Raw genomic sequence first — 21,368 nt, 5'->3', positions numbered from 1 at the left:
AATCCAGGAGGTTCACAAAAGCCAGAAAGGAATGGGACGGAGCGCCACCCTTGTCTTCAAAACCATATCCTGTACTTCCAGAAACTCTGGTGACAGAGGATATTACTTAAAATAATAAATGAAAGACACAAAACCATAATAGCTCCTGACGGCATCTCCTCTATTACAGATCAATTTCTATCCAGAACATTGACCATTAATATCAAGGAAAGACTAAATTATGTTTTAAGGAGACAAGAAAGTTCTAACGTATTTTAGAAATATCTTTCTTTCTTTCTTTCTTTCTTTCTTTCTTTCTTTCTCCTTCCTTTCTTTTCTTTTTTCTTTCTTTTCTTCCCTTTCCTTTCCTTTTCCTTTCCTTCTTTCTCTTTTTAAAGATTTTATTTATTTATTTGACAGAGAGAAAGAGTGTACACACATGAGAGAGAGAGAGAGAGCACAAGTAGGGTGGGGGGGCAGAAGGCAAGGGAGAAGCAGGCTCCCCACTGAGCAGGGAGCCCGAAACAGGGCTCAATCCCAGGACCCTGGAATCATGACCTGAGCCAAAGGCAGACGCTTAACCAACTGAGCCACCCAGGCACCCCTAGAAATATTTTCATAGAAAATTATTTTATTTAGATTTTTGACTGTTTAAAGAGGTGAATTTTAGGTAAATAGAGAAGTAATTTTGTGTTATTAAAGCATTGTTAAGAAAATGAACGAAACAGGGCTCAATCCCAGGACCCTGGAATCATGACCTGAGCCAAAGGCAGACGCTTAACCAACTGAGCCACCCAGGCACCCCTAGAAATATTTTCATAGAAAATTATTTTATTTAGATTTTTGACTGTTTAAAGAGGTGAATTTTAGGTAAATAGAGAAGTAATTTTGTGTTATTAAAGCATTGTTAAGAAAATGAATATGAATCCTTCATATTTGGTTTTTCTCACTTTAGTCACATTCAAAATATGTTTCAAACTGGAAAAAAAGAGAAAATAGGGGCATATAGGAGAGGATTTATTAGATATGACTTGAAAAAATTAAGCTGGATTTCAAGATTAGAGTAGAAATACAATGATGAATAGAAGTGGGTGTGGCCAATGGGGAGGTCCTGGACCCCCGACTTCAAGGTCCAGCCTCAGCTCACAGATGCATCCCGTTGGCTGGCCTTGTGTCGTGCTGGGGTCATCATTATTGCTGCTGTATTTTATTTTAATTCCAGTATAGCTAAATGCAGTGTTATATTAGTATCAGGTGTACAATATGATGATTCAGCAATTCTGTACATGACTCAGCGCCCAGCATGGTAATGTGCTCTTAATCCCCATCACCTATTTCCCCCAACCCCCCCTCCCCTGGTGACCAGCTGTTTTTCTCTATAGTTGAGAGTCAGCTTCTGGTTTGTCTCTTTCTCTTTCTTTTCTTTTTTTTTCTTTGTTTTTTTCTTAAATTCCACATATGAGTGAAATCATAGGGTATTTGTCTTTCGCGGACTTATTTTGCTTAGCGTAATACTCTCTAGCTCCATCTACGTTGTTGCAAATGATAGGATTTCATTCCTTTTTATGGCTGAATAATAGTCCGTTGTGTGTGTTTGTGTGTGTGTGTGTGTGTGTGTGTGTGTATGCCACAACGTCTTTAACCATCTATCATCGTACACTTGGGCTGCCGTGTGTGTGTGTGTGTGTGTGTGTGTGTATGCCACAACGTCTTTAGCCATCTAGCATCGTACACTTGGGCTGCCTCCATAATTTGGCTGTTATAAATAATGCTGTAGTAAACACGGGGGTGCATGTATCTTTTCGAATGAGTGTTTTCATATTCTTTGGGTAAATACCCAAGAGCGGAATTAGTAGATCATAATGGTAACTCTATCTTTAGTTTTTTGAGGAACCTCCATACTGGTTGTACCAGTTTGCAGTTCCTAGTGCACGAGGGTTCCTTTTTCTCCACATCCTTGTCAACACCTGTTGTTTCTTGTGTTTTTTATATTAGCCATTCTGACATGAAGTGATCTCTCATTGTGGTTTTGATTTACATTTCCCTGATGATGAGTCATGTTGAGCGTCTTTTCATGCGCCTGTTGGCCATCTGGAAGTCTTCTATGGAGAAATGTCTGTCCATGTCTTCTGCCCATTTTTTAATTGGATCATTTGGTTTTTATGGTGTTGTGTAAGTGGTTTACATTTTGGATACTAACCTTTGCAAATATCTTCTCCCATTCAGTACATTGTCTTTTCGTTTTGCTGATTGTTTTCTTTGCTGTGCAGAAGTTTTTCATTTTTTTGAAAAAAGATTTATTTAATGAGAGAGAAAGAGTGGGGGACGGGCAGAGGGAGAGGAAGACAAGCAGACTCACCACTCGGTGGGGAGCTGGAGGCAGGGCTTGATCCCAGGACTCTGAGACCATGACCTGAGCTGAAATCAAGAGTCCAATGCTTAACTAACTGAGACACCTAGGGCACCCCAGAAGCTATTTATCTTAATGTGGTCCCAGTAGGTTATTTTCGCTTTTGTTTCCCTTGCCTCAGGAGGCATATCTAGAAAAATGTTGCTATGGCCAATGTCAGAGGTATTACTGCCTGTGCTTTCTTTTAGGATTTTTATGGTTTCAGGTCTCACATTTAGGTCCTTTATCCTTTTTGAGTTTATTTTTGTGGGTGGTGTAAGAAAATGGTCCAGTTTCATTCTTCTGCGTGTTACTGTCCAGTTTTCCCATGCATTTGTTGGAGACTGTCTTTTGTCCATTGCATATTCTTGCCTCCTTTGTTGAAGATTAATTGACCATATAACTGTGGGTTTATTTCTGGGCCCTCTGTTCTGTTTCATTGATCCATGTGTCTGTTTTTGTGCCAGTACCATACTGTTTTGATTACTACAGCTTTGTAGTATACCTGGAAATCTGGGAATGGGATACCTCCAGTTTTCTTCTTCCTTTTCAAGATTGCTTTGGCTATGTGGGATCTTTTGTAGTTCCACACAAATTTTACCATTATTTGTTCTATTTCTGTGAAAAATGCTGTTGGCATTTTGGTAGGGATTGTGTTAAATCTGTAGATTGCTTTTGGGGTAGAATAGACATTTTAACAATGTTTGTTCTTCCAATCCATGAGCATAGAATACCTTTCCATTTGTTTGTGTTATCTTTAATTTCTTTCATCAATATTGTGTAGTTTTCAGAGTACAGATCTTTCACCTCCTTGTTTAAGTTTATTCCTCGGTATTTTATTCTTTCTGGTGCGATTGGTTTTTTTTTTAAGATTTTATTTATTCATTTGACAGAGAGAGCGAGAGAGAGCAAGAGAAACAAGCACAAGTAGGCGGAGCAGCAGAGGCAGAGGGAGTAGCAGGCTCCCCACTGAGCAGGGAGCCTGATGTGGGGTTCAATCCCAGGACCCTAGGATCATGGCCTGAGCCGAAGGCAGACATTTTAATTGACTGAGCCACCCAGGCACCCCTTTTTGGTGCAATTGTAAATGGGACTGTTAATTTCTCCTTCTGTTACCTCGTTATTAGTGTATAGAAATGCAACGGATTTCTGTACGTTGATTTTGTATCCTGCAATTTTACTGAACTCATTTATCAGTTCTTGTAGTTGTTTAGTGTAGTCTTTAGAGATTTCTATATATAGTATCATGTTGTCTGCAAATAGTGTAAGTTTGACTTCTTCCTTGCCTATTTAGATGCCTTTTATTTCTTTTTCTTGTCTCATTGCTGTGGCTAGGACTTCCAGAACTACGTTGAATAAAAGTGCTGAGAGTGGACATTCTCTCTCTATAGTTTCCTTGTCTTGATCCTGACCTCACGGAAAGCTTTGAGTTTTTCATCTCAGTATGATGTTAGCCGTGGGTTTTTCATATATGGCTTTTATTATGTTGAGGTATGTTTCCACTAAACCTACTTTGTTGATGGTTTTTATCATGAATGGGTATTGTACTTTGTCAAATGCTTTTTATGCATCAATTGAAATGACCATATGGTTTTTATCCTTGTTGATGTGGTATATCACATTGATTGTTTTGCAAATATTGAACCACCCTTGCAGCCGAGAGTAAATCCCACTTGATCGTGGTGAATGATTTCTTTAATGTATTGTTGGTTTCGATTTGCTGGTATGTTGTTGAGGATTTTTGCATCTCTGTTCATCAGTGACATTGGCCTGTAATTCTCTTTTTTTGTAGTGTCTTTATCTGGTTTTGGTGTCAGGATAATACTGGCCTCATAGAATGAATTTGTAAGTTTTCTTGCCTCTTCTATTTTTTGGAATAGTTTGAGAAGAATAGGTATTAACTCTTCTTTAAATGTGTGGTGGAATTTACCTGTAAAACCGTCTGATCCTGGACTTTCGTCTGTTGGGAGATTTTTGATTACTGATTCAATTTCACTGCTGGTAATCAGCCCATTCAAATTTTCTATTTCTTCCTGGTTCCGTTTTGGGAGGTTATATGTTTCTAGGAATTTATCCATTTCTTCTAGGTAGTCCAATTTGTGGGCATATCATTTTGCATAATATTCTCTTACAATCCTTTGTGTTTTGTTGGTGACTTTTTATTTCTTCTCTTTCATTTCTGGTTTTGTTTGAGTTCTCTCTCTCTCTCAATGAGTCTGGCTAGGTTTATCAGTTTTGTTGAACTTTTCAAAGAACCAGCTCCTTCTGGTTTCATTGATCTGTTCTGTTATTTTTTTAGTTTCTATTTCATTTTTCTGTTCTAATCTTTATTATTTCCTTCCTTCTACTGGTTTTGAGTTTTGTTTGTTTTTTTTTCTAGTTCCTTTGGGTGTAAGGTTAGGTTGTTTATTTGAGCTTTTTCTTGTTTCTTGAGGCGGGCCTGTATTGCTATAAACTTCCCTCTTAGAACAGCTTTTGCTGCATCCCAGAGGTTTTGGACCACTGTGTTTTCATTTTCATTTGTTTCTATGTATTTTTCTATTTCCTCTTTGATTTCATGGTTGGCCCATTCATTATTTAGTAGTATGTTATTTAGCCTCCATGTATTTGTGTTCTTTTCAGGTTTTTTTTCTTGTGCTTGATTTCTAGTTTCATAGCGTTATGGTCAGAAAGCATGCATGGTATGACTTCTGTCTTTTTGAATTGAGACTTGTTTTGTGGCCTAATATATGATCTATTCTGGAGAATCTTCCATGTGCATTTGAAAAGAACATGTATTCTGTTTTAGGATAGAATGTTTTGAATATCTCTGTTAGGCCCATCTGGCTCAATATATCATTCAAAGCAACTGTTTATTGTTGATTTTCTGTTTAGAAGATCTATCCGTTGACATAAGTGTGATATTAAAATCCCCTACTATTATTGTATTACTATTCATTATTTCCTTTATGTTTATTATTACCTGCTTTATGTATTTAGGTACTCCTATGTTGGTTATGTAAATATTTACAATTGTTATATCTTCTTGGTGGATTGTTTCCTTTATGATTACATAGTGTTCTTTGTCTCGTTACACAGTCTTTGTTTTAAAGCTATTTTGTCTGATATAAGTATTGCTATCCCAGCTTTCTTTTCACTTCCATTTGCATGATAAATGCTTTTTCATCCCTTTCTTTTCAATCTGCATGTGTCTTTATGTCTGAAATGAGTCTCTTGTAGGCAGCATATGGATGGGTCTTATTTTTTTATCCACTCTGATACCCTATGTCTTTTGATTGGAGCATTTGCTCCTAAGTAATTATTGATAGGTATGTACTTATTACTGTTTTATTACTTGTTTTATGATTTTTTTTAGATTAGTTTATTTATTTTAGAGAGAGAGTGAGAGCAAGTAGGGGGAGAGGAAGAGGGAGGGAGAGAATCCTTAAGCAGACTCCCTGTTGAGTGTAGAGCCCAATGTGGGACTTGATCCCAGGATTCTGAGGTCGTGACCTGAGCCGAAATCAAGAGTTAGCCGCTTAACCTCCTGAACCACCCAGGCACCCCAGTTCCATTGTTGTTTTTGTAGTTCTCTGTTCCTTTCTTCTCTTGCTCTCTTCTCTCACTGCAGGCTTTCTTTAGTGATGTACTTGGATTCCTTTCTCTTTATTTTTTGTATATCTGTTACTGGTTTTTGATCTGTGGTTACCATTAGGTTTGTATGTAATTCTTATGCATATAACAGTCTGTATCATAGAGTTGATGGTTGCTTAAGTTTGAAGCCATTCTTTACTCCTCTCCTCCCCCCAGCGTTTTAGGTATATGCTATCATACTGTATGTTCTCTTATTTTGTGAGTCCCTTGACTGATTTTTATAGATACACTTAATTTTACTGCTTGTGTGCTTCCTACTTTTCTGACTCCTACTTATGGTCTTTCCTTTCCACTCAAAGACTCCCCTTTAACATTTTTCGTAAGGCTGGTTTGGTGGTCATGAATTTCTTTAACTTTTGTTTGGGAAACTCTTTATCTATCCTTCTGTTATGAATCATAGCCTTGCTGGATAGAGTGTTCTGGGTAGCAGATTTTGTTTTGTTTTGTTTTGTTTTGAGCACTTTGAATATATCGTGCCACTCCTGGCCTACTAAGTCTCTGCTGAGAAATCCACTGAAAGCCTTTTGGGGTTTCCCTTGTATATGACTGTTTTCTTTTGCTGTTTTTAAAATTCTCTCTTTATCACTACTTTTTGCTATTTTAATTACCATGTGTCTTGATGTGAACCTCATTGAGTTGATTTTGTTGGGCCCTCTCTGTACCCCCTGGATCTAGGTTTCTGTTTCCTTCCCTAGAGTCGAGAAGTTTTCAGCTATTTATTTCTTCAAATAATTTTTTTCCCTTCTTCTGGGATCCCTATTAAAAAAAAAATTATTATGCTTGATGGTGTCACTGAGTTCCCTTAACCTATTTTCATTTTCTTTCTTTTTTTTTTTTAGAGAAAGAGTGCGTACGAGTGGGGGTGGAGAGGGGCAGAGGGAGAGGGGGAGAGAGAATCTTAAGCCTGCTTAAGGCTAGCCATGGAGCATAATGTGGGACTTGATCCCAGGACCCTGAGATCATGACCTGAGCCGAAATCAAGAGTCATCAGCTTAACTGACCCAGCCTCCCAGGTGCCCCTATTTTCATTTTTATTACTATTTTTTCTCTCTCCTGTTCAGCTTGATTACTTTCCATTACTCTGACCTCCAGATCACTGATCTGTTCTCCTTCCTGTAGCCTACTATTCGTTCCTTCTAGTGTATTTTTCTTTTTTTTTTTTTAAGATTTTATTTATTCATTTGAGACAGAGAGATGGAGAGAGAGAGAGAGAGAGAGAGAGAACATGGGCACGGGGAGAGGCAGAGGGAGATGGAGAAGTAGACTGCCCACTGAGCAGAGAGCCTGATGTGGGGCTTGACCCAGTGACCATGACCTGAGCTGAAGGCAGACACTAAACCATCTGAGCCACCCAGGCAACCCTCTAGTGTATTTTTCATTTAAGTTATCAAGTCCTTCCTCTCTGATTAGTTCGTTTTTATATTTTCTGTCTCTTTTTTTGATCTCACTGAAGTCTTCCACTCTTAAGTCCAGTGAGTATATTTAGGACCATCACTTTAAATTCTCTATCAGGAATATTAACTTATCTTTGTTTTATTTAGGTCCCTTGCTGTGATTTTGTCCCATTCTTTCATTTGGGACATGTTCTTCTGTCTCCTCATTTAGTATAACTCTCTGTGTTTCTTTCTGTGTGTGGTCTTGAGAGTAGTGGCCTAATGAAGAAGAGGTCCCATGGTGGCCTGCAGTGCAATGTTCCATTTTCCAGAACCTAGGGGTATCTCCTATGTGTGTTGCATGTGCCTGGCTGTTGTAGCTAAGCCACTGTCCCTGTCAGTCCAGTCGTCTGCAGTGGCTCTCTTTGCCTGTTTAGGGCAGTGTTTGGTCCCTATGTTATTAGCGGGCCAGTCTGGGGCCGCCCTGGGCTTGAGTTGAGTCAGAGATGCAGTAGCACCGAACTGTAGGGTGCTTTCCCTGTGTTGTCCCCTGAGAAGCTTTTGTTGGTGGGTGGAGCTTGCAGTCAGACCATATAGATGTCTGCCCCCAGCCCACTGCTGGAGCCACAGTTGGACTGGTGTATATAGTTATCTTCTCTCCCCGGGGCAAGAGTTGCTTTTAGTGTTATTGGCCCCTGATGGGGCTGCTCGCACACTGCCAGCTTGTGGCACCACTTCGGGTGGGCTCCAGCCAAGGGCATATTGGAGGGGGCGTGTCCACAGGAGAACTTGGGGGCAGGCACACTGGGAGCAAGCTAGGTAGAAAGTGTTGGTGCTGTGCTGCTCCCCACAGGTGTCTGTGTGTCTAGGCTGGGGGACAGCTGAGGGAAACGGCACTCACTTCATTCCTGGAGAAGTCTACTAAAGACCCCTGCCCCTCCAGCACACACTGTGAGACTAGCAAACAAGTGTCTCTCTGGTATACCCCGGGCGTTTTTCAAGCTGCAGTTTCTGTGCTGTATCTTCAGGGTTGTCTAAGGACAATGACTCAGTTTCCTCTCACCCTCTTGGATCTCTCAGAGCTAAGCCACTGATTTTTAAAGTTCCAGGTATTAAGCCTCACTGACTATAAGAACGCATGAGATTGGCCCCTCTGGTTTTCAAAGCCAGATATTATGGGAATTTGTCTTCCTTACGTGGGTTCCCCTTGCTTGGGGTGCCCAGTGTGAGGGTCTGTTTCTCTCCCCTCTCCATACCTGCGACGTCCCTCCCTCTGTCCCTCCTGCAGACAGTCGCCCAAGTCTGTATCTGTGCTCATCCTAGCTTCTTCGATGTGGCCCCTTCTCTACATTTAGCTGTGGAGAGTCTGTTCTGCCAGTCTTCAGGTCACTTTCTGGGCTTTTTACACTGATGTGGGTGTTATCTGGTTGTATCCATGGGACATGGTGGGCTTAGGCTCCTCCTATTCCACCACCTTCCCTGGAAGCCCTGTTCTATTATGAATTATTTGAATATTTTAAGTGACACAGAGAGCCAAGCGAGTAACAGCCCTTGGCCTGGGTGTCAGGGCATGGCAGGGAGTGGTGGGGATGTAGGCAACAGTGTTGTCAACACAGCTTGGCTGTCATTGTGTGGAAATAGGGGCCCAGTGGTACCAGACTTTCTAACTGTAGAAGAAGCCAGGCATCTGGGTTTCTTTGTGTTTGGTTTCTCCAATTTTTTTTATGGTGATTACTAACTCCCTGTTCTCTGTAGATCAAACAAAATGTATGGCTGGCCAGATTTGGCCTGTGACCACCAGCTTGCAACTTCTGGGTTAGAAAGCTTTGTCTATTCCTGACAAGAGGAGGAAGAGGTCTTTCTCCTTTCCAGGGGCACTTGAGTTAGCCCCTCTGGTACCCAGAGCCAAGGTGCCCTGAATGCACGCAGAGATGCCCAGCTAGACAGCTCTGACCAAAGGACAGCCTGACTGATGGCATTAGACTGGGTCCTGGGCAGGAGGGTCAGAGCGCACAAGGCCATCTGTACAGGAATTCTTCAGTGATGAGCATGAATGATTCATGTGGAATGATGCTGAACAAGCACTGACTGCCCATGAAATGCAGGTCCAGAAGTGAGAGACGCAGTGAGGCTTTCACCCAGTAGAGCATTTCTAAGACGCCGGATGGTATCTGAGTTACTAAAGCATTTTCAGTCTTAATGGAAGTAAAAAATAACTGACCTCTGGATCACTACTGGAATAAATAATGCCATTTATTTCTTGCGGTTATAGCCTACTTAGGATTTCTCAGGTATTTTTACATTATTTTGTATCATTTAATATGACATCTAATATATGAGTGCTTTCTCATTAGAAAAGAGTCAGACAATTCAGAAGTGAGTAAAATATGAAAAGCTCTCTCTGCCTACCTAGCCAAACCATGCCCAGCTTTTAGTTTTATTGAGCACGTATACTTTATTTCATTGTTTACTTATTTATTCACTCATTCACTTATTGGCTTCTATTTTGGTTCATTTTTACTTTTATCTTGATTCTTTCCCTAAACTTTGTGGTTTAATTTATTGCTTTGGTTCTCTCCCCACCCCTACGTTACAGCCTGCTGTGTTAAATATTTATTTCATCTATTTTCAGTCTTGTTTTCTAATATAATGATTTTAAGGCTATAAGTTTTCCTCCAAACACTGCTTTGTCCTTATCCCACAATTTTTGCTATGTGTGTAGTGTTTTCATTGTTATTTATTTCTAATTGGTTTGTGATTGGGGAGGGGAGGGAGTTCCCTCTTTATATAGGAGAGTTTTACAAATGTTCTAAGTAAATAGCTTTTTCGTTTGTCTTTTTTTTTCTATCCTTTTGTGTTAATTTCTAATTTTACTGCATTATGATCAGAGGATGGCTTGTTTGGTTTCTGGTTTTTGGAAGTTTTTGAGGTTCTGTTTGTGGTCTACCAGATCATTTTTACGACTGCTCCGTTGTATTTCAGAAGAATAATTATTCTCCTTTTGGTACAAAGTTCTCAATGTATCTATTAAGTCAAGCCATTCATTGAGTTATTTAACCTGGTGGTCTTAACATGTAGTCCCAGATCACCTACATCACAATCACCTGGGCTGCTTATTAAAAATGTGAAATTGCCCACTCAAAGATACGGAATTAAATGAGGGAGGTAGTAGGGTCGGGAATGGAGTGTTTGGAATCTGCATTTTTAATAAGGCAGGAAATTTTTATGCTCATTAGCAAACCACTACAATAGATCCTACTTTTGTTTATTTAATCTGGTTGATTTCTCTAAACTTGTCAATTTTCCCTTATATTTCTCTGTTGTTGCTTTATATATTTCAAATCATTATTATTGTGTGCATACAGAGTCAAGATGTTTCCTGATAGGTTGGATCTTTTATCCATATGAATAGATCAGTATTAATATCTGTCCCCTTTAAAGCAGTAGATGTACCTTTTCAATTCGAAGGTTTGTGTCCTTCTTTAGCATTGGAAAATCTTCTATTGTTATTACTATTAATTATTGTTGTTGTTGTTATTATTATTATTATTATTATTATTATTCTCTTCCATTGCGTCTATTCTATTCTGTGGAGTTTCTGTTGCATAAACATTGGCCCACATCTATCCTTTCAAGTCTCTTAATTTTTCTTTCACACTTCATTTTTGTCTTTTTGTACCGTGTTCTTATAAAATTTTTGGTTTGATTTTCTAGCACATCTTTTTTTTTTTATTTTTTTATTTTTTATTTTTTTTTTAAGATTTTTTATTTATTTATGTGACAGAGAGACAGCCAGCGAGAGAGGGAACACAGCAGGGGAGTGGGAGAGGAAGAAGCAGGCTCATAGCGGAGGAGCCTGATGTGGGGCTCGATCCCATAATGCCGGGATCACACCCTGAGCCGAAGGCAGACACTTAACAACTGCACTACCCAGGCGCCCCACTAGCACATCTTTTATCTGTTTCTGCTATTTAGTTTATCTTGTTAAAATGTTAATAAAATCAAAACTTTTGGGATATCTAGTTGTTTCTTTTTCATGGATGAAATGTCCTCTTTAATCTCTCCAGGGATATTAATTTTCTGTATTCTTAGGTCTTCTATTTGTTCTATTAACTCTTTTATTGGGTATTAGTTCTTTTGTTAATTAAATTTAGTGCCTATCTTTCAGGGTGTTGATTTTCCCCCAAAGTTTTCTCAATCTTGGTTGTGTGCTCATCTTCGTATTTGAGAATCCCGCTCGCTCTGTCCATTCTATTTGATGTTACTTGACCCCAGTGATTGTGAGGTTGGGGTACAACATGCTGTGTACAAGTTGTGTACCTTAGCTATGGGAGCTCCTGTGTGACTTCCCGGGGCGTTGTCCTGCCTTCCTGCCCCAGCGCCCACACTCTGGGCTTCAGCCTGTGGGTGAGTACCTCTACACTTAATACGCTGGGAAGCGGCCAGTGGCCCTAAAAGCAGCCTCCCAGTGAATGCCCAGGGCTTCCCCTCTCTCTGTCTTGACTCTGGACTCAACTGTGTACCACTCCTTATCTGGAAAATGTTACTGCCCATGTTTGGGTCAGAAGTTTCCTTTGCTTTTAGTTATTGAAAGATAGGCGCTCTGCTTTCTGACTTTCAGGCGTTCCTCAAAATTTCTAGTTGGCTGGCAGCATTGTTTCTTGCTTTGTCTCTATCCCTTCATCCCATTTCCCACAGTCAGCTCTGGGCAGGCTCCGGTGAGGCACCAATGGCCGCTGATGCCCAGATGCTTGCCAAGGGCCTCACAGCCAAGAAAGCAGGCTGGCGGCCTCCAGGGCCTTCTGCTTCCAGGGCCCCTGCCCCCTCTCTGATGTCACTCCACCCCTGCCCCCCTCCCTGACCTCACTCCACCCCTGCCCCCCTCTGACGTCACTCCACTCCTGCCCCCCTCTGACGTCACTCCACCCCTGCCCCCCCTGCCCTCACTCCACCCCTGTCCCCCCTCTGCCCTCACTCCACCTCTGCCCCCCTCTGACCTCACTCCACCCCCGCCCCCCTCTGACCTTGCCCCACTCCCTAAGACAAGGATAGATTTTTTTTTTTCTTCATAACGATGGACATTTGAGATTGAACTCCCAAGGTACTTCATAAATAAATTCAGCTTTGAATGAAAATTAGTACAAGACAATGCAAGGGTGAGTGGGGCAATAAGAAAGTATCAAAAACTAACATCACACGGGTATTTGAAGTGCATAGTGTATGACTAGATTTTCCTAGCCATAGTTCCATCAGAATTGGTGGAAGGGGATGTGATTTCAAAAATACGGGGTGGACCCTGAAGTTAGGGCTCTAGTCACTTTATTCTGGGAAGTTTATAATCCAGGAGCCACCAGGTTTGAGGCGTGGGCCAGCGTGTCTAGGTGTGGGTACTTGAAGCCTGTTGCATGTGTAATTTCTTCTAGAATGGCCGTCTTTGTTGCTGGATTAGAGATTCCATGGGAACAGACTCTGTCTGCCTGGGTCATTCCTCTATCCCAAATAGTTAGCTGTCCGATCTACTTCTCTGGGCAAACATACTCAACAACAAATACTGGTTGAATACATGAGCCAATGAAAAGAAAAACAAATTAGTCGATTAACCCCTCAATGCAGGGTAAAAATCCTCTCTGGGCCAGGCAGATTAATGTACTTGTGCAAAATGGCTCATGGAAGGCAATAGAAGTGATGGGAATTATTGCAACCAGCGGTGCATGCCAGACTAAACGCATTGCAAACCGCAATTTTATAAGACTGCCAACCAAACGAGAGACGTCATTGGGGGTCTTACTGGGGAGCAGGGGAGGCTGGCTGCAGGTCAGCGTACCTACCGCTGCCACCGCTTGAAGACGGTCAGAGTATCCGTGGGGGCTTCACGGTCAACACATCTGATCATCTCTTAGGCAAAATCAGCAAGATCTGCGACATAAAGAATATGCCGTCACCTGAATTTGAAATGTTCTGTAAAAGCAAGCCCTCTGTGAAAGCAATCACGGAGCACTGATTCATAACTATTACCTCATGGCTGCCCTTCAGCCACCTTGTCAGGTCGCCGGGGCACATTAGAGGCCCAGAGACTTGCTTGAGGACCCAGGGGGGCTGGAGTCAGGCCCAGAACCCGGGCGCAGAACTTAGATGCAGCCGTTCCCCTTTCTGAGTGTAGTCAGGGGTCTCAAGCTTCCTCCGCTAACACTTAGCACACACTTCAGCACGTTTACTGGCCTCAAGGTAGCTTTGTGTCAAAAGCTCTTACGGGCGACTTTGATCAGTCCCGTGCAAACCGATGGACAGTCACCGAGCACCTGACATTGATCCCGCTCTGGAGACTGCTTGTTTCCGACTCGTGGGTGCCAGGCAGGGAATAAACACGGGCACGTGGCTAAGAGCCCAGAGTTTGGAATCAGACAGTCATTCATCCAAACCGGCTCCGCCGTTGCTAGCTGCGTGACCTTGCACTGGTACTTAGGTGCCCTGAGCCTATAAGACAAGGACACCCACCAGGATGGTGGGAGGCGTCAACGAGATCAGGTGCATGGAGAGGTTAGCTCGGTGCCCCCATATGTAGCAAAGCTGTGGGTTATATTGTTACTGTTATTGCAAACATTTCCTGTTTCATGGCACCCAGTCCCCTCCCTCCCTAGCCCAGCAGAAGGAGGCAGATCAGGCCTGTAAGGCACTAATCCGCTGACCATCAGACCCCTGCTTCTTTTGAGCAGGTGCTCCGTGTGTCTGTTCCTTCCTCCGCCTCCTCCCAGGCTCTCCAGTGAGGAGGCCAATTTGTTCTCCACCTGGCGGATTTACCGCCTGGCCTCCGAGCAGAGGGCTTTCTGTTGCAAGGACGTGAACTTAACATTTTAAACACTTAACACTGAAATCACATAGGACCGGGTTGTAAAGCAAAGCTCTAAAGTTAGTTTTCACAGAGAAATTTCTGGATGACAGCTTCAAAGCAACCAGTAGATTCCCCTGCATGGTCTCCCTTTGAAGCATGGGCAGGTTGGCTTTCAAAGCAACCAATCCAAGGTCCTCATCCTTCCAGATGGGAAGGTTTTGAACTGCTTCCTCGAGGGAGTGTGGCTCCTTACTCCGTCTCCCCTTTGCCCCAGGAACAGATGGTTTTAGATCACATAGGCATTATAAGAGCTTAGGTTCCTAGAGTTTGCTCATCCAGCATGAGCAAATGCAGTATTTTTCTTTTTAAAGAAGATACCAGCCACGCAGAATCTAGCCTTTTTTTTCATGTGTGTTTTGTCAATACAATTATGGCACTGAAATTTGCATGAACTTAGCAGAAGCGAAAGCAAATGGAAACAGGAGGAATTATTGAAACTCAGACTTTTTTTATCACAAGGGGAGTTTTTAAAAATATCTCATCGGTTTACTCAATTATGACAAAAATATTACGAGGTCAGAGTTGCCATGTTTCAACACTGTGTTTCCACCAAAGATGGATTTGAATGGACTGGCTACTATGGAAGATGAGGCCGGGGGTGTACCCACACTGCCTGCCCTCTTCTGGCTTTTGTTAGCTAAGCTAAGGGCTTTGGTTGAGGACATTGCATTCCGGCCCGTAACCCAAGTGTGCACAATCGTCTTATGCTTATTTGCTCTCTAAGTGGCTTCCACATTTACCGTCAGACCTTTTACCACCACTTTTCCAAGTCTGTGCCTTTCATTTTGACTTCACCCTTCATTGTTTGGATTTTGTTCTGGGAGCTTTTTTCCGGAGGAGGGCTCAGGGCCGCTGGGTTCCCTGAGTTTCTTCCCATTAGAATCGGTGCCCTATTATTTGTAAGTCTGGACCACTTCACTGGATACATGAAGTCAGGCAGACATGGCGTTGGGTGTGGCTGCTGGCTGCTTTCTGAGTCATCCTTCTGGGGGGACGAGATGAGTCCCAGGGATGGAGATCAGTTACTTTTCAGACAGCTGGCTGTCCAGGGGCCTGCACCCCACTCTCCCTCCCATTCCTGCAGGGAATTTATTTATTTGCCGGAGTCAGGGACAGGATTTACACATAAATGTAAATGTGTCATTTTTTCCCTAATTATTAAATTGGAAACATGCTTATCATTTTAAAAAAATAATAAGTAAAACAATGGAGAAAAGGAAGTTCTCATCACACAACCCCCAGAGAGAACACCATTAATAGGTGGTGACTGTTTTTCCAGACTTTTCACGTGGGTTTCTGCAAATGTGCACAGAAACTGATCTTTTAAATCGGATTTATTGTACATGTACATTCTTCGATGGGCTTGTTTTGGCTTAATGGGTACCCCACTCCCTTTCTGAGTAAGTGCAGGGGATCTACCTCATCTTCCGTGAGGGACGCTTGAGGCTCCGCAGATGCCTGCTCAGTGAGCGTTTAACCCACCTCTTCTTGTGGCACACTTGGAACATTCTCGATCATCACGGATCCCTTCGCCAGCTGCGTGTGTTGACCGAGGGATAACTTCTCAGAGAGACTTGGTCAAAGGGTGTATACACTGTTCATTTCTAGTCATTCGTCATCACTGCCTTCCAGATGCATCTCCAGAGGCACCCCCTGTCTCCCCCTCTGCTGCCCCCTCACCTTGCCTCTTCCTCTCGAAATCCCCTCGGGATCCCAGAGCCATAGCGAACTTTCGAACCCGAAGTCACATAACAGTGTGCCTTTGCTTAGCGCCCTTCAGGGGCCTCTTGTGGCCACATAAACCAAAATCCAGACTCTGCCTCGGGGCCTCTAAAGCCTTGCTGTGACCACTCCCTGCTCCCCCGCCCTCCCTCCTCTGGTGCACACTGCCCTCCAGCAGCGGCTGCCTCCTGGCCTTTGCCTCTGCTGTTCCTCCTGCCTGACATGCTCGGGCCCCAGACACTCGTTGGGCAGTTGTTCGGCTGGCTTTCAACAGGGGCTCCTCAGCTCACTCACCCTCCGTGCCATCATGCAGCCTGGCTTTTTCCTTCACAGTCCTGGCCACAGCAGAAATGCCCCTATTTCTTTCTCTTTATGCCCCGATGGTCTGAGGCTTCGCCATCTTACTGCCCACCGTTACCCCAGCCCTTAGCAGGCCTGCGTGCTTGAATAAATGAGTGATGGCAGCCGTCACCTCCTCTCCCAATGGTTGGACCATGATGGAATGCAAAGGAGTTTATTTTCCACGTGGACAACCTAGAAGGAGCAGGGAGCAGTGGCCGAGGGTCACTTGTCACTGCCCTGATGCTTCATCATGATGACAAGTCAGACCAGCTCAAAAACTGTAGGGCCTCCAATCTGGGAGAACCCCAAAACTCCAGTCACTGAAACTGTGGGGTTGCAACGTGGCGAAGGGGACAAAGAGGCTAGAGGGAGTCTGCGCAGGTGACCATGGGTTTGAACATCCTAGTGGCCCATCCAGAATGTTCCTAGGAACTGGCTGTGTTGGTGGCTCCACTCTGCTGTAGGCATCAGCAGGGATGACCGTGGGCCCTGGGACTGACCGGGATTTCCTGGACAGTGACCACAGTCTCCCAGCAAGGAATCTCCCGGCTAGCGGGCACCTACTATATCATTTTGATCCAAGGACAGGAGCCAGTTGCCTGTCCCATCTGACCAGGAGTTCACGTTATCGCGGGGATTCACTCTCCTGATCTGTCTTGCCGGGTTATTGTGAGCCTCAGATGAGAGGAGCTGAACGCACCAAGCTTTCTTCCACTGTTGAGCAGCGCTGGGTTGATAGTCACTGCCCTTGCCGTTCGTTCAACAAGAGCCCACCCAGCAGCTCCCCGTCCCTGTGCAGGGGCACTAAACGTGTCGACCCTCCAGCTGCCCACTGCTGTCAGTCTTGGAAGATACGAACCAGGACCTCATCCGGCTTCCAGGAGGGCTGCATGGAGCACCTCAACACAGTCAATTAGGAGACCTCGTCCTTACCTTTTTAAACACCACTGGTGCTCGCTTTAATACAGGGCTGTACGACCTCACCACCACGGACATTTGCCCAGATAATTCTTTGTTGAGGGGAACTGTCCTGTACGTCGAGGATGTAGCAGCATCCTTGGCCTCTATCTACTAGATGACACCCGCCCCCCCACTTCCGCAGCGGTCATTGCCAAATGTCCCCTGGGGGGCGAGCTCATCCCCAGGTCAGACCACTATAATAAAACACTTCCGTGAGGCAGGGATGTGTTAGCCCATGTTTATGGGTGCCAAAGGCAGATCAGACGACTTAAGTAACTTTTTGAGGGGTCAGCTCACGGATGCCCCCTCCAAGGCACATGGGTGCTGTTCACCCTTGCTTCCAGCCGCCACCCAGTCACTGGGACCATGTAGTCGTTCGGCAGACACTTGTCATGCAGCTCCCATGTGTCAGGCAGTGTTCTGTTTCCTCGGCACTGATACTTGGCATTGGCAGGGTGGGAGGGAGAGAGCTGGGAAAGACAGCCACCCTGGTGTCCCATTGCTGCTGTGACAACCTGCAACTTACTGGCTTCTCTAACAGTTCTGGAGGTCAGAAATCCAAGGTCGGGGGCACCTGGGTGGCCCAGTCGGTGAAGCACCTGCCTTCGGCTCAGGTCATGATCCCAGGGTCCTGGGATTGGGTCCTGCATCGGGCTCCTTGTTCTGTGGGGAGCCTGCTTCCCCCTCTGCCTGCCGCTGCCCCTGGTTATGCTTGCTCTCTCTCTCTGACAAATAAATAAATAAAATCTTAAAAAGTAAAAAGAAAGAAAGAAGTCCAAGTTCAGTTCCACTGGTCTAAAATCAAGATGTCAGCAGGCCTGTGTTCCTTGAGAAGGCTCCAAAGGAGAATCCATCTCCTTGTCTTTTCCAGCTTCTAGAAGCTGCTGTCATTCCTTGGCTTGTGGCTCTTTCCTCCTTCAAAGCCAGCAGTGTAGCATCTCTGCTCCTCCCTGACCTCTGCTTCCATTTTTGTATCTTCTGTCTCTGACTCCTATCTTCCTGCCTCCCTCTTACAAGGACCCTGCTGATTACATTAGGCCCTCTTGGATAATCCAAGCTAATCTCTCCCATCTCAAGATCCTTAATCACATCCGCAAAGACCCTTTGGCACATAAAGGAACATTCATAGGTCCCAGGGTTTACAACGTGGGTATCTTTGGGGGCCATTTATTCCACCAACAGCAGTCTGCCCTCTGCCCCCAAAAGATCTATGTCCGTCCCACATACAAAATACATCCATTCCATCCCAAGCTTCCCCATATCTCAGCCCATTACAGTGTTAAGTCCAGAATATCATCTATATCTCACCTGCTCAAAACTTCCAAATCTCATCATCTGCCTCATCTGAATTAGGTCTGGGTGGGACTCCAGGTAGAACCCCTCCGGGGGCAAAAGCGTCTCCATCTGTGAGCTCGTGAAACTAGAAGACAAGTCATCTGCTCCCAAGTACACTGGCGGGTCGGGCCCAGGGTCACCATGACAGACGTTCTCATTACAACAGGGACAAAATGAAAGGAAAGGGGAGCCACCAAACCCAAGCAGTGCTGAAATCCCTACTGGGCAAACTCCATTGGGTTTCAAGGCCTGGGAAGAATTCTCTGTGGCTCTGGGCCCATGGCCCCACCCTTGGAGCCACCCTTCCTCTCTCATGGAGGGTGGCACGTGTCGCAGCCAAGTATCACCCTGCTTCCTGAGTGTAGAATTTGGGGAGGATGACAGCCTTCTTTTATTTTGTCCTTCCTCTCTCCCTTCCGGTGCAAGTGGGCCCTGTTTCCGCTGGTTCGACATCCTCAAAAACCACGTGATCTCCTATGTACGCCTCTAGGATTCCCTCCATTAGGCAAGAGGTTCCTTCACGGATCTTTCCTGGATAATCTTGTCCCTGTGCCCGGCATCTGCTGGGGTGTGGAAGAGGTTCCAGGCCTAGTGTCTTCAGAGAACCCTCCATGTGGTTGAATTCTCTAAACTTTGGCTCCTTCTCAAGTATTAGCAAAAGGTTGTCCAGGCGCACCCCGGGTTTTCTCCAGAGCACGCCCATCTGACCGCGAATGACAGCTACGTCACTTTAGCATCTTTTGCAACTGGACAGGCCGAGAGTTTCCCAAATCATCAAATCTCAGTTCCAAGATCCACTTATCACAGAACCGTAGGCCCAGCCCAGCTAAGCTCCTGCCACTACTTCACGGGATCCCCTCTCTAGTTTCCATAACATGTTCCTTGTTTCCTGAGCCCCCAGAAGCCAGCACCTTTCATGTCCATGTTTCTATCATCAGGTCTTTTCAGGGTGATTTATCGAGAATGATCAAAGTGTTCTAGTGCCTCTGCCCTCTTCATGAGCTGTCACTGATTTACAGGGTCCAGGGGCTGGGACTTGGACAGCATAGGAACTGTGAAGTTTACTGGTCAACCGCCAATATCAAGCAAGTGGTATCGATTGCTTCTCATTTTCTCAGAGCTGTGTTAGGCAGCACGAGCTGTGGGGGACATAGAGCTAGGCTGACCAAACACACTGGCTTGCCCAGATGGTCCAGTTGGCATTTTTTTTTTTTTTGTCCCAGAGTAAACAGACTAGTGCCCCTTTTCCCTTTCAAAGGTGTCCTGGCTTCAGCGATCAATTTTCTGGTCACTCTAAATGTAGATCTTTAATGCTTGTCCTTCAGAGCGTAAATCTGCTATCTCATGGAGATGAAACACAGATTGAAAAACAATTATCAAGCAGCTCTGGTTAAGTGCTAAATCTTTTGACATCTTAGGTGTTTCTAAACATCCGTCGATACGCAGGACAAGCGCCCCCTATCTGCCAGACGTTGTACCATCTGGAATTTCAGGGGTATTTGGAGGCCTCTGAGATTTCATATTCAGAGTGTGGTCCCTGGACCAGCAGCATTAACATCACCTTGTTAGAAGTGCACGTTGTCAGGCCTCATCCAGGACCCCCTGAATCAGCAACTCTGGGCGGTGGGACCCCACAATCTGGTTAAACGAGCTCCCAGACCAAAACATCTATAATACACAGACACATATGCACACACTCTTAGTGACATCCCAGGCGTGTGACCACAATTCATACTATAAATACCGCTCTGCTAGAGAGCTGCTCCTTTGTCCCTGTCTTTGTTTTCTCATCTTCAAAGCGATGACAGCCCCATGTGTCGAGGTGATCTTGGTAAATGTTCGTTTGCTGGGAATAGTCCCTTGGTTCTAATGATCTATTTTCAGAGGAGTTTTTCTCAAAGTAACATATTTCATTTTTTGCCTCTCTTCCTGACTTTTGGCAGGAGCTAAGAAAAAGCCTGGAACTTAGTGTAAATCTGCAGAGGAAACAAAGAGATTGTTCCAGCGATGAGTATGACTCTATCGAAGAAGAGGTGCTCTCTGAGCCCGAGCCCGAGGAGCAGGTGCTGGTGGGCCACCCCAGAGAGGAACCCCCTCTTTCCAGTGGGGACTCCGTGCAGAAGGATGTTCCCGAGGACCAGGAGATGGAAGGACGCCCTCCCCAGGGCCCAGACACCCTCGTGGTGCTGGAATTTAACCCAGCTTCCAAGAGTGAGTTCTGTCTTTTGTGAGTTGTCTTTGCCTTTGGTGTGTCTGGGTCTAATGGCAGGACTTGAATTTCCAGCAGTATGTGGTGTTCAGCTTTGGGGAGACCGTCCCACAGACCAGGGAGGTATATCAGTCAGATCTCTGCTGATTGCGAGAAACAAAGGCTTCCAGAGGCCTACAAGTGACCCTGAAATTCCAGATGGCAGATGTCTGGCAGACGGTTCTGGGGGGCTATCCTGTGCCTCATAGGGTGTGTAGCAGGACCTGTATTTCTGGCGTAAGCAAAAGGGGCTCTATTGGCTTGGATAACTGAGAAGTCCACAGCTGTCAAGGACTCTCCCCTCCCCTCCCCTCCTTCCCCCTTCCCTTCTCCTTCCCTTCCTCTCTCCCATCTCTGCCTTCCTTTGTCTTCGTGCCATTCACAGGTGGGCTCTCCACATACAGACACGGAATTGAGACGTGGGCTTTACGCCTACATCAGAAAGTGGATTTTTCTTCCTCAAAGCTCCACCAAAGGTCCCAGGCCTGGTTCTTGAAC

The 21,368-nt window shown here is 44.6% G+C and overlaps 1 protein-coding gene across 1 annotated transcript in view; it reads left to right on the top strand.

Annotated features, from left to right (window-relative positions):
• Positions 1-21,368, top strand: part of KATNIP (katanin interacting protein) — a 185,711-nt gene that overhangs the window by 73,365 nt on the left and 90,978 nt on the right. Inside the window, exon 8 of the mRNA XM_040635174.1 lies at positions 20,566-20,833. Within this exon, the coding sequence (XP_040491108.1) occupies positions 20,566-20,833 (268 nt within the window). The remainder of the gene's footprint in view (positions 1-20,565; positions 20,834-21,368) is intronic.

Source organism: Ursus maritimus, unplaced genomic scaffold, assembly GCF_017311325.1.
Source record: "Ursus maritimus isolate PB19 unplaced genomic scaffold, ASM1731132v1 scaffold_2, whole genome shotgun sequence".
Lineage (NCBI taxonomy): Eukaryota > Metazoa > Chordata > Mammalia > Carnivora > Ursidae > Ursus > Ursus maritimus.
Note: the sequence above shows the minus strand (reverse complement) of the source record. Positions and strands in the feature narration are given on the sequence as shown.